At 47.0% G+C, this 13,197-nt stretch overlaps 1 protein-coding gene across 1 annotated transcript; it reads left to right on the forward strand.

Annotated features, from left to right (window-relative positions):
• The first annotated feature begins 2,446 nt into the window (after positions 1–2,446).
• Positions 2,447–4,389, forward strand: LOC120706011 (lecithin-cholesterol acyltransferase-like 1). The gene is made up of 2 exons (XM_039990572.1): positions 2,447–3,083; positions 3,200–4,389. The coding sequence occupies exons 1-2, from the start codon at positions 2,644–2,646 to the stop codon at positions 4,092–4,094; spliced, it is 1,335 nt and encodes a 444-aa protein (XP_039846506.1). The 5' UTR covers positions 2,447–2,643; the 3' UTR covers positions 4,095–4,389.
• The last annotated feature ends 8,808 nt before the right edge of the window (positions 4,390–13,197 follow it).

The raw sequence follows: 13,197 nt of genomic DNA on the forward strand, positions 1-13,197 counted from the left end.
TAGTCACCCAAATAAAAGTCCCGCTGGAGTTGCTCTAAGAGAAATCAATCGCTGTCGAAATCCTATCCTAGTCAAGAACCTGGTCCAGGCCGGTGAGGGGAATTTTTGAAACTTGGATTCAAATTTGCTTCTACGGAGAGTCAAATATAGAATCTAAAAGAGTGCTACTAGACTATAGAGCCATCTAACCAACTCAGCTAGCTTAAAAATCCTCCATGATCTATCGTCATATCTGTTGGCTTGTTAGAAAGTCGCACATGGGGTTGCCGGCGCCAGATTAGATTTTCTCTAACGTTGGCGTAGCTACCCTCCCGGCCGTCGTGTTCACGTGGCAAACTAACAACCGAGTGTAACAACTCATAGCGAGGTTGATGCCCGTGGAGTTTATCGTTTATACACATCCTGAAGGAGGTAGGAAAAGCAAGGTAACAACAAGAACAGGTGAGGAAAGAGATGGAAATTAAATGACAGGACGTCCGGATAGGACGTGGAGATAACGAAGAAAGCAACGGCAAACATGTTGAAATAAACACACGCATGAAAGGGATACGTGCAGCAGAATCGTAGGCAAAAAAATCTCTCCCTCGCTCCAAAGAAAATCTGAAAGATTTGGCTTACCTGCACAACTTCCCATAATCGATAAAAGAGAAAGATATTCTTGTTACACTCCAGGATGATAGAGGGTAAAGTACGAGTAGTGTAACTTTCATAGAAATCTAATTTTCAATGTTCAGCTCTAAAGCCAAACACTACACAAACTCTCAAAGTACTCAATGCGGATAAAAAACAACTCCGCCTTGTCACCTTGATTTTCATCCTACATGGTGTTTGTGGGGCATGGTCTTGGCACCACCGTTTTCATAACAGTTTTCTTGACGTTTTGAGGTTGAAATATGGGCTCTGCTTTTAAAAGAGTTGTGTTAAATGCGAATGAGCGTAGCTCGGCTAGTGAGGTTTCTTGTGATGGAACCTTCCCAACCCTCGACTCGACATGGGTGCTTGCAATTTTCTGAATTTATTCTAGGATTTAATCGGTGATATTCTGTGACGTGCCCGTCAACAGCAAGGCACATATGGAGAGTTCATCAATCTTAAAGATTTGCCACCTCAATATTTTAGAGGTGCTCACAGGGACGAGGATACGGTGTGTGCGTGTGTGTGTGAGCATCTATATCGTGTTTTGTAGAAAAGGAGTTATTTTAAACCTGAAAATATTTCTTCAATTAAAACAACCTTTTGAAGTCCATCTAGTTTTTCCTGAACCAAATCTATTTATTTTTAGCTATGGCGAATATAATAAATTTTACATAGACACTGAAAAAATTAGATTAGCATTACTAGATCCATTATGAAAAATATTATGTATAGATTATAAGAACCATTAGTCAAACCTTATCGATTGTGTTGATCCAAAATGACCGAAATTTCCAATAGTAGTGAATACTCTCGTCATTTTGAATTACAAAGGATATTTCATTTTGTCAGGATAAATTTATGACTGACTGTTTTCTTACTTATACACTTTTCTAATAGAAAATTGATGTAGTTATATTGAAATTGAAAATACTTATGGTTTTGTATATGCAAAATAAAGTAATCGAGTCGTTAACAAAACAAATTTTGTCTTGTAATTCAAACTGGGGGATTAAATTATACCTTCAAGAAATATTAAGAAAAGAACTATGTTACATTTGGAAAAAAACTGATAAAAACAATTATTTGAACTGTGAAGTTTGTATTCAACCTTGACTTTATCACAAAAGTTCAAATTTTAACCTCCAAATTCAAAACCAACAGCTCATCATGTCAAAACCACAGCACATTAGCACAGTGTGGAGTTGAACAACACATATTATGGTTTTGGAGATAGAAGTTGAAAATCGAACTTTACCGTGTTAAGATAAGATTGTCCTACTAACTCATGCATATGAAACATGCTTGATAACTGTAACATGAAGGGTAGCCTATCTTTTCTTCCCCTGCTACTAGCTACTAGCTACCTACTACTCATCCTGCATTTGTTTTGCGCGGAACCTCTTGTCGCTGCCTGCTATGAATGAATCGCTTCCCTTGAGGGCTGAGGCACAGTGCATATGGCCTCGACGTGGCGCACCAGCTACCGTGCGTGCGTGACGAACTAGCTAGCCGCAGATGGATTATTATAGATAGAGATGCCGCATCGAGGGCGAGTGCTTTATCCGAGAGGTAGAGAAGCGCCTTGTTCGGCTGGCGGATTCAGCCGGATTCAGCCAGCCACAACAGTATTTTTCTCTCATGCAAAATCAGCCCAGCCACCAACCAACCAGCCAGCCAACAGTATTTTCCTCTCACGCGAAATCAGCCAGCCATCCAGCCAGCCAGCCAGCCGAACAAAGCGCTTCGCCTCAAGAAGACGAAAAGGACTGCGCAGCAACAGCATATATCCAGCAGACAAGCACAGAGCTGCAAGGACACAATCATGTCCACCTCCTTCGAAAGGGACGGCCCCGGCCGCCGGAACCTAACAAGGCCAACGTTCTTCACACATGTTGTGTTCGTCTCTATAAGTCTATATAGGTAGCCTATCGATTGGATCGAGGCGCACGGCTGCCGACACACAGATCACTGACCGAAAGGGGCAGCGTCGCCAGTCGATCGCCGCCCATGGGGATCCTCCGGCTCCTGCTGCCACTCCTCCTGCTCCTGCTGCCCCCCGGCCTCCGGGAGTACTTCTCGCCGGCGATCAACCCCGTGCCGGAGCAGGATGGTAGTAGCAGTGCTGCTGCTCCTGCTCCCGGCGGCGGCGTCGTCCTCCACCCGATGGTGCTGGTGCCCGGGTTGACCTGCAGCGAGCTGGAGGTGCGCCTCACGGACGCCTACCGCCCGACCCTGCCGCACTGCGGCGCCATGAAGGGCAAGGGCTGGTTCGGGCTCTGGGCCAACTGCTCCGACATCCCCGCGCACCACTACGTCCCGTGCTTCATGGAGCAGATGAGCCTCGTCTACGACCCTGCCGCCGGCGACTACCGGAACCTGCCTGGCGTTGAGACGCGCGTCCGCAACTTCGGCTCCTCGCGGGGCTTCCAGAGGAACCCAGAGCACACGTACGGTAGCTAGCTCTACCTGGAGCCTGGAACTGGAGGTCGAGCTCAAGCATACATATCGTGAACCCAGAGCATAAGCACACTGACTGCTCCTTAATTTGCTCGATCTTGTGCAGGGACTGGTGCTTCGAGATCCTCAGGAAGGAGCTGGAGAGGATCGGGTACCGCGACGGTGACACCCTCTTCGGGGCGACCTACGACCTCCGCCATGCCCCGCCGGTGCCCGGCCAGTCATCCGAGGTCTTCACCCGCTACTTCCGGCAGCTGACGCGCCTCATCGAGGACGCGAGCAGGAGGAATCAGGGCAGGAAGGCCATCCTCTTCGGCCACAGCTTCGGTGGAACGGTGGCGCTGGAGTTCGTGCGGAGCACCCCGATGGCGTGGCGAGACCGGCACATCAAGCACCTCGTCCTCGTCGCGCCGCTCCCGGCGGGAGGATTCGTCAAGACGGTGCAGTACTTCGCGTCCGGGTCGGATCTCCTCTTTGTCCCGGGAGTCGACCCGCTGACCCTCACCCTGCGGCCCATGTGGCGGACCTTCGAGTCCGCCATCGTCAACTTCCCGGCGCCGGCGGTGTTCGGGCGCAAGCCGCTCGTGATCACCAAGGACCGGAACTACTCCGCCCACGACATGGAGGACTTCCTCGCCGCCACCGGTTACGGCGCCGCCGTGGAGCCATTCAGGAGGCGGGTAGTCCCCAAGATGGGCTATTTTCAGGCGCCCATGGTGCCAACGACGTGCCTCAATGGGGTGGGGATCGAGACGCCGGAGCAGCTTGTGTACTGGGATGGCGACTTCGACGCGGACCCGGAGACGGTGAACGGCGACGGGGACGAGGACATCAATCTGGCCAGCATGCTGGCATTCGATGAGCAGATGCGCCAGCAGCCGGAGCAGAACAAGCTGTTCAAGACGATCAAGCTTCATGGAGCTAAGCACGGTACGATTGTGACGGAGGACTGGGCGCTGAAGAGGGTCGTGCAGGAAATCCTTGAAGCCAATCGTATCTAGGGCTCTAGGCGATCATAAAAGAAGAATCTATATAGTGGGCTAGCTAGATGATTGGATCTTTATTATCATCCAATTATCTGCAGTGTTTGGACTTGCACGCATAGTAAATTTCTTTTTGCTCGTTCGAATTCGCGAAAACATGATGCAGTAGTTCAGCTCTCTGTTGAGCCAGTACATTTGTTTTTGATCAAATTGCAGTTTAGCTCTTCCTGTACTCGTAGGATTGTCTTACCTAGCCCTAGCTTTTAACTTCTTGCAGATTATATATATTTTTTTCATCTTTATAAACGTGCAATTTCAAGGGGCCATGGATTAAGTAAAGAGTATTACATATGTTTGAGCCCATAAGAGGCTACCTTAGGTGACCCAGCGTTCTTGACTTTGCAACCAAATCAGGAGCAGAAAAGCTAAAGTCATGCCTCCTGTCTCTTTCTCCTCACCATTAATTGTTTTCTGCATCTGTATGTTTGTGCAAGCGTCACACAGGAGCCGAAAGAGATGCATGGATGCTAGATACTGTGCTTTCGGCGACACAACTCAACACGACAAAAATCTGCTTCGATAGAGATGACGGCAGACATGGCGATAGAGGATCAAGATCAATCAAGAAAAGAAAAGAAACAAGAAAAGACTACGAAAGGGATGGAACGAAGAACCAAACAAAATCTGCTTCGACGATAGAGATGACGACAGACATGACGATAGAGGATCAAGATCAAGAAAAGAAACAAGAAAACACTGCGATTTAAGTTAAAAAAAATAAAACACTGCGAAAGGGATGGAAGAACCAAACAAAATCTGCTTCGGCCATGTGTGTCTCTAGAACAACAAAATCTGCGAAAGTCCGGAAGCCCGTGCGAGAGTTAGTGGGCCTGAATCCTGATTGGGTCGGCCCATAACCCTGAATGGCTGCCTGTTTGAATCTGCAGAGGCATGCAGCGCGCAAATATATATCCTATTTAGAAAGTGCATGTGCATGCAAGAATTAATTAGTGTCAAATATGAATAATATATAGAGGCAAACATGGTCATTTTACCTCCTGGTTAATTTGTCTTAAAATTCCTATAATGACTAGTTTTATGGGACGAAGAGAGTATCCCGATAGATTTACTGTAGTGTTTGCTTAACATGCCGTTGCTACTTTTGTAAACTGGTAACACCAGTACCTATCTTTTGCTTTGAACTCAAAGCAGGGCTAAAAGGTCTTTGGTCTGAAAAAAATATGCATCCGGTCTCATTTTTTTAAAAATACACTCCCTATATTAATTTACATGCTCTTTTTTTAACCGCTCCCGTCCTTTTCTTTATCTTCAATTTTGTTGACTACTCTTGGAGATGAATGAATCCAGCATTCATCTTTTTAAAATGTTGGAGGCGGCACAGAAACCGCTTCATGGTCAAACAAAGGTTTCTCAGCTGGACGGCATTGGACGGCTAATGGCCTTGAAGTCTTAGTTTAGCCTGAGTCGAGACGCCTTCGATAGTATGTTGACCGTTTTTGAAAGTATGCTTCCAAAAGATCACATTCTGCCAAAGTCAATGTATCAGGCGCAGAAAATTCTCGGTGCACTTAAGATGCCATATAAGCAGATACATTCTTATCCAAATGGGTGTATCTTATTTAGGAAAGAGAATGAGAATGACGCTTACTATCCAAAATGCAAAGCCTCTAGGTTTCTCAAGGTGGACGCTGGTGATGGTCAGCCTACGAAACAGCTCACGATTCCTGTGAAAATTGTACGGTACCTTCCGTTCATTCCGAGGATCCAACGACTGTTAATGATCGAAAAATCCGCGCAACAGATGACATGGCACAAGAAAGGTGTTCGATACAACCCTGACAAGATGGTGCATCCATCCGATGGTGAATCATGAACCCATTTTGATAGGATTCGTCTTGACAAAGTTGATGAACCTTGTAATGTACGTATTGCGCTTGCAACAGATGGGTTCAGTCCTTATGGGATGGTGGCCGCCTCGTACTCATGTTGGCCCGTGTTTGTTATCCCTCTGAAGGGTTGAGATATTGTGTATAAGGTATCGCCACACGGCAAACTTTCTGTCACAAACAATGAAGATTACAACAATGACAGAGAGTTCTTTCAAGAAGAAGGACTAGAAGAGAGTTTCAAGATAGACTTAAATGACGTGATGGGAATGGAAGTGGACAATGAAAGGGTTGTTGACCAGGAAGCCGGAGATGAGGCTGAAAATGCTCATGACTTAGAATTACTTGAGCGTCTGCGTTTGGGCAGAGACAGTGAAGATGACATTCCTCCTTCGGATAATGCTGATTATGTCGACATGCCTAATAGTGATGATAAGGATTATGATCCAGCTAATCCCGATCATGATAACTATTTCTAATACATGTATGAACCGAATTACATCCTCTATGTTAATTTGTAGTTATGTTTTGTTCATTTTGCATATTTTTCTACATACATATTGTTTATTTTGCATATTGTTCACTATTATTCATATTGTTAAGTACATATTATTCATTTTTGCTGATTTGTTCACTATTATTCATTGCAGGTAATTGAATCGAAATGCCAGGTGGTGGCAAGATGACTTTCCTGAGCTCCTTATACGGGACTGGAGGTGGATGGCAAGAGGCACCTGAGGGGCCCACTGCAGTAGAGGGGTCTAAGAGGCGTTGGGGATGAGGGCCAGGGAGAATGAGAGGTGGTAAGACTGGGGGGAAGGCCAGGGGAGGACGAGAAGGAGCAAGAGGGATAGGACACCTTCTCTAGAGGAGCCGGCGGAGGAGGAGGAGGAGGAACGCGAGGAGGAGGAGGAGGAGGAGACGAGGGAGGACCAGGAGGAGGAGGTGGCGGCGGCAGGAGATACGAGGGAGGTGTGGTTGTGAGGACCGTCGCAACTGCCGCAGCGGCCGATACCTCTTGCGAGACGCCCGATGATTCGACCAGCAGGGGATAAGTAAGTAACTTTAGATGGTTAGCATTTATTTTTCATTTCACATGTTGAAAATCACAAGACACTAATACCTTATCTTATAGACTTTTGCAGGAATTGAGTGCTCGTGCAGGAGGGTGCTCACAAAAGGAAGCCCAACGACATCCTGGGTCTTCTGTGCAGGGAGATCTTCCCTGGGCTCGTGATGCATGCCGGGGTCCTGGAGCCGGCATACACGTAGGACCACTACATCGCCGTCCCAGATGCAGAAGATCGGGAAGGCATGTCTTTCGGAGTACAACGAGTCAAACACTAAATTCTGCATTCTCACTAATCATCTAATTCTTTCACTTTGCTCGCAGTCGGCGTCACATGAAGACCAGGAATGCAAAGAGTTCAAGGCATACTGTATGGCTCACAAGGGCAGGGCGACGTCCGATGTCTGCTACAACCCGGCGGATCCACTCGAGGCCTATAGTAATCTGAGCATCCACACCCGCATCACTCAGTACACGGAGATGGGAAGGGTGCTCCATGGGGACACATGGGATCCGGCCACCCAGCCCCTTTCTGGAGAAGCCAACATGAGGGCTGGAGGAGGGAAGAAGCACGACCTTTACTGGCTCACCAATAACGTAGTCGACACAACCAGTACGCCTACTCTCTCCCAGCTTCAGGCAAGGACCACTGACTCGACCCCGCCAATATGCCCACGGCCTGAGACTTCAGTGGCCAGCGTGCGCGCAATCCAGGTTATTTCTGCTCCATTCATCATTCGTTGCTTTTAGTTATCTTTTGTTCGCATTGTAACATTTGGGTGAAATCTTATAGGCCCAGATGGATGAAGAGAAGAAGAGGCGGGAGGAGATCGAGGCGAGGTTGGAGGAGGAGCGGACGCTAAGGCAGAAGCAAGAGCGCAGGTGGCAGGTAGAGCGGATGCAGGAGCGGCAGAGGATGGAGCAGGTGCTTCTTGCTGAGCGACAGGCCGCGCAACAACAGATGCAGACCATGTTCGCCTACATTCAAGGTCTTGGCGCGTCGGTCAACTATCAACCGCCGCCAACGGTGTCCTGGCCTCCACCACCTCTGCCACAGATGGACTATCCTTCTATCTTTCCTCCACCTAGCGCTACAGGCACTCCTGTGAGTATGCATATATTTACTTGCTTGCGCATACATATTGACTTTGAAATGTAATCGTGTGTCAATTTCTTTTTTGCAGAATCAATCGATGGGGGCATCAAATGAGCCTCAGGACGAGCATTCGCCGGCACCGGCGTCGCACTGGCCACCTAGCTGATTTAGAGATGTTTATGGTATTTGTTCTACAGACTTGTGCTTGTTGGACTAGACTTGTTTCATTTGTTGGACTTGTGCTTGTTGGACGTTACACTTATGACATCGATGTTGGACTTGTGGTATTTGTGATATTCGTGCTATGTATCGTGAGATATTTATGCTATTATGCAATATTTGTGATGGATGTGTCGTATATATGCTATAGTAACTGTCTCACTTATGACATCGATGTTGGACTTGTGGTATTTGTGATATTCGTGCTATGTATCGTGAGATATTTATGCTATTATGCGATATTTGTGATGGATGTGTCGTATATATGCTATATTAACTGCCTGGAATGTATATATGCTATATTTGCGATGGATGTGGCTATTACGTAATAAGCAGAAAATTAAAAAAAAAACAAGCTTTGCCAAGTGTTATTATCCAGACACTCGGCAAAGCGACCATTTTTCTATTTTTTGGAAAACGGCTTTGCCGAGTGCCAGACTTGGGGCAGTCGGCAATGAGTAAAACTTTGCCGAGTGCCTCGCGAAAAGCACTTAGCAAAGTTTAAACTTTGCCGAGTGCCCAACGGAAAGCACTCGGCAAAGTTTAAACTTTGCCGAGTGCCCAACGGAAAGCACTCGGCAAAGTTTCAAACTTTACCGAGTGTATTACGTTTGGCACTCGGCAGAAAAAACTCGTTACCACCCCCTTCCTTCCCATCACGTTTGCTGTGCGACCGTCCCGTTTACTTTATTTTGCCGAGTGCGACCTGGCACACGGCAAAAGTTTACCGATTGTCCAAGAAATGGCACTCGGCAAACCCTGCTTCACCGTTAGTTTAAATGCTGTGTCATGTTCGCCGAGTGCTGCACTCGGCAAAGTAGTTACCAAGTGTATTCTGGGTTTCGCCAAGTGTTTGCGGCACTCGGCAAAGTTGCACAGTCCGGTAGTGCCACCTACTATTCAATTAGGATCTTGTGAGTTCGGCTACAAGTAGAACCCATAGTCACAAAGATTCAGGGTCGATGGGGTCGAGAGATGGGGTTGAGGAACGAGATACGGTCCTCGTGAGAGGTTTTTGCAAGGCGGGAACGAAAAAGACCCCGCGTTTTTGGGACGGGATCAGTGTTTCCGGATCGAGAAATGGTACTCTGGACCCCGAATCCTGTGCCTACGGTAGAACCTCGGCATACCGAGGGGCACGAATACATGAGAAGGAAGGGAAAGAGAGATCAAGGGAGGGAGGGAGAGACTAGCAAGTTACAATCCAATCTCGCCATGCCTGTAACTCGGCCGCCAGAGTAAAAAAAAAAGAGACATTTGATTTATTTTCTTCTAATCTTTTGCACAAGCCATAAAACAAACTACACATGTACCAATAAGAAAGGGTAGCACTCACTCGGGCAATCGTCGTCCAATATAAATAGCTATCCACAGTTAACCTGATGAGGACACAAAATCTTTAAATATGACCATTCAAGTTGAACGTAAGAAGATAAATAGTTGAAAATATGGCGTTACCTAATATCGGTTATATAGGCCCCGGTTGGATCTATGGCTAATTTTTATTTGACTAAAAATTAAATCTAGACAATCCAAACAGGAAGCTAATTTTAGGCTAAATATTAGCATATCCAAAAAACTAGGTAAAAATTAAAATTGAAAAATTGAGATCAAATTCAGATCCAACAATCTCTCCAAACTCTTCGGCTCGGTACGTGGCGAGCAATCCTACTCAGGGTGGGCGTTCGGGTTACCCGAATTTTTCGGGTTGGGTATTTCGGGTTTGGTTAAATTCGGGTTTTTAAAATACTATCCGAAATTTATTTTGAAAAATCAATACATGACATTTCGAGTATCCGAAAATTCGGGTTCGGGTTTACCCGAAATACCCGATAAAAAACCAGCATAAGAAAATTATGAGAAGATAAATTAAGAAAGAACAACAAAGGAACTCGAAAAAATCTATCGCCTGCTTCTAGCTTTGCATCCTCATTAAGATTGCCTGTTAGCTGGAACGGAAAAGAAAAGAAGCAGGTGGAATGGAAGAAAAGAAAGAAACAAAAGATCCATTGAATCCTCTCAGGTCCTAGCACCATCGAGCATCCAGTACCACACACACGACATCACCATGGGTCCGTGGCCCCGCCTGGGCAACAAGCAATAAACAGAGTCCTCCACGAGGCAGCTTGCGGAAGTATCAGAGAGACAGGACCTCCATGGGGCGCGAGCGGCGCTGTGGTTGACCAGACGCGGATAGGAGAGCGACGTTGGGGGCCTGCACACTCGCACAGTCACGCTGCCGGTGGGCGACTGGGCGGTGCCGGCGTCCGACGGTCGAGTCCCTCCACGCCTCCACCGGGTCGAGACGAGGACGAGCTGGGACGGCGGCGCCGTCACAGGGAGGGGGGGGGGGGGGGGGGGGGGGGGCGTGACTGTGTAGGGGTTGGGGTGCTAGGGTTACTACTACAGTTTTATTCGGTGGAGGTTTCGTGGGCTGGGCGGTGTGCAATGTGCATATTGGGCTTTCTGGACTAAAAATATTTAGCAATGGATGTTGTTCGGATTTTCGAGTATTTCGGGTACCGTGACTTAAAATCCGAGTTACCCGTAATAATTTCGGGTACCGTGGGTTGAAACCCAAATTAGGATTCGGGTTTTTCAAGTACGGATTCGGATTTTTCGGGTTCGGATTTCAGATTTCGGGTAATTTTCCCACCAATAAATCCAGCTCCCTCCCATATGTGACTGGTACTACCCTCCACCGAATCATATTATCCGATCCGGTCGGCCGGCCTGTCGCTTTCCACCCTCCCCCGGTCGACGCCATCTCTCCCCAAGCTAGCGCGTCCGCTCGTTGCCTGGGAACCCGGCGGCGCTCCTCTCTCCGTCCGCAGGAGCACCATCCTCACCGCCGCTCCAGTTCCCGGTCGCGGTTCCCCTTCCCCAGACGTTGCTCCTGTAATCCGCTCCCAGGCCGCAGCTAGCAGCACCATGACACCATCCCCAGCCAGCCTGGAGGACCCCACAGTGCCTGGACTCGACGTGGCACACCAGCTGCTACCGTGCGTGCGTGACGAATAAGCAGATAGATAACACTGCAGATAGACCATGCATGCCGCATCGAGGACGAGTGTTCCATCGGAGAGGTAGAAAAGATCGATCCTTTCTTTTTTCGAGCAATATCGGGGGAAGATCCCACGCACAATTTCATTGATTGAGGGCTTATACAAGATGTGCCCGGCATGCGGGGTACGTAGTACTCTGTAGTACATGAGTTCTCCCACACGCTTGCGTGGCGATCGGTGCGGCCGCACACACTACTACATAAAGCATTTTTAAGGACGAATAAAAATATATTTTTTAGAGGCAAATTGTGCCCTCGAGTCTTGCTAGTTGGCAATTCATCTTCATGCAATCATACGTGACTCACGCACTCGAAGCCGACAAAGTGACAATGGCAGCAAGTGACGACAATCGCGACACCCAGACAGGCGGCATACAACGATCACGACGCCGCGCGACGACATCAAGGTAGGTAGGCGACGTTTTTAAGGGCATTCTGCAACTGCAAGCAATTGTCGGTTAGACTAAAGAGACAATAGCTCAAGGACTCGAGGTAAATAGGTAATTTTTATTCTCCAACTAATACTAATATACTTCTGTGTTCTTTGTATCTTTAACAGTTTATATTTTTTGTACTTTTCATCTTTTGTGCCATAAAGATCGATTGAAGTCATGTCTTCAGCAAATCGATCTACTAGAAAATATATGATTCCGTCAAATTGCAATTAATGATTTGATCGTCATGATAGCACTTGAGAGTGATATGTTGGAGAAGATTGATTCTGTATCATTTAAGATTTTATTTCAAGGAACACGACAAGAATAAAGTTATTTAAGTAAAAATTATGCAACTAAGATTAAAGAGATACTATTATTTTTGACATGATTCGTTCCTAGATAATATATTATATCTAATATTTGTTTAGCCCATTAGATCTCACTTTACAGTTTTGCACTGGATTCTAGTTTATGCCGGCCTGGCCCTGTCCCTCAATGGAAAGGAGCGAGCGCCGAGCGCGCGCGAGAGTGAGAACAGAGAGAAATAGAGAGAAACAAAATTAGTAACAACTTTATAACTAAGTTTTCCACACGAGACGATCGGGCTTCAACTGAGTGAACCTACAGACCCAAGCGTCAATGTCCTGGACAACCCACCAAATAAGGTCGTCTGGCGCAGCATTCACGGGGACCTACTGGTTGCGTTTATGGGCGCAACTGCAGCGTAAAGATATGATAAAGGTGTTGTTCCGAAGAGCGAGTCTTGCATTGGAGGCCGTCGCCTTGGAGATAGCCAATCACGGGTGAAAACATAATCTTAGGGTTGGTTTAGATCATTTTTTCTTTGTTCATTTCCTAGTTAGCCAATAGACGGCTATGTCTTGTAATAATTATTGGGCTGTGTACACTTTGTAAAAACCGGAACTCATTTCCATTATCTAAAAAAATCGATGTGGGCGAAGATCATCGCGTTACGTGCCTTTCAGATATGGCAGAGGAGGAAGCAATCGTATAATGGCCGGATTTGGAGCAAAACCGAGCGTGCTCCAAGTGCATTGTGAGATAACTCAGAAGCAACAAGAGAACTCAGCAGTGACAAATGCAATTGTTAAGGGTTTTCTTCCACCTTTAGAAAAGTTCAGTCTCTTCCTCGTACCCCTCCTCATAGTAAGAGAGTTTATTTAGAGAAGGCTCCATGGTTCCGGCGGCAGCATGTGGGGAGAGCCAGAGCCCCTCCCACCCCACAACTGGATCCGCCCCTGTCGCCGTCCAAAGAATCAATGAGCCGAAAATGATAAATAATGACGGCGCAGCAGCATCATCAAGAGA

The sequence above is a fragment of the Panicum virgatum genome, chromosome 5K, assembly GCF_016808335.1.
Source record: "Panicum virgatum strain AP13 chromosome 5K, P.virgatum_v5, whole genome shotgun sequence".
Taxonomy (NCBI): domain Eukaryota; kingdom Viridiplantae; phylum Streptophyta; class Magnoliopsida; order Poales; family Poaceae; genus Panicum; species Panicum virgatum.

Coding starts and splice junctions, on each gene's coding strand:
- LOC120706011 (XM_039990572.1), top strand. CDS start 2,644: ATGGGGATCCTCCGGCTCCTGCTGCCACTCCTCCTGCTCCTGCTGCCC. Junction 3,084..3,199: donor CAGAGGAACCCAGAGCACAC/GTACGGTAGCTA, acceptor GATCTTGTGCAG/GGACTGGTGCTTCGAGATCC.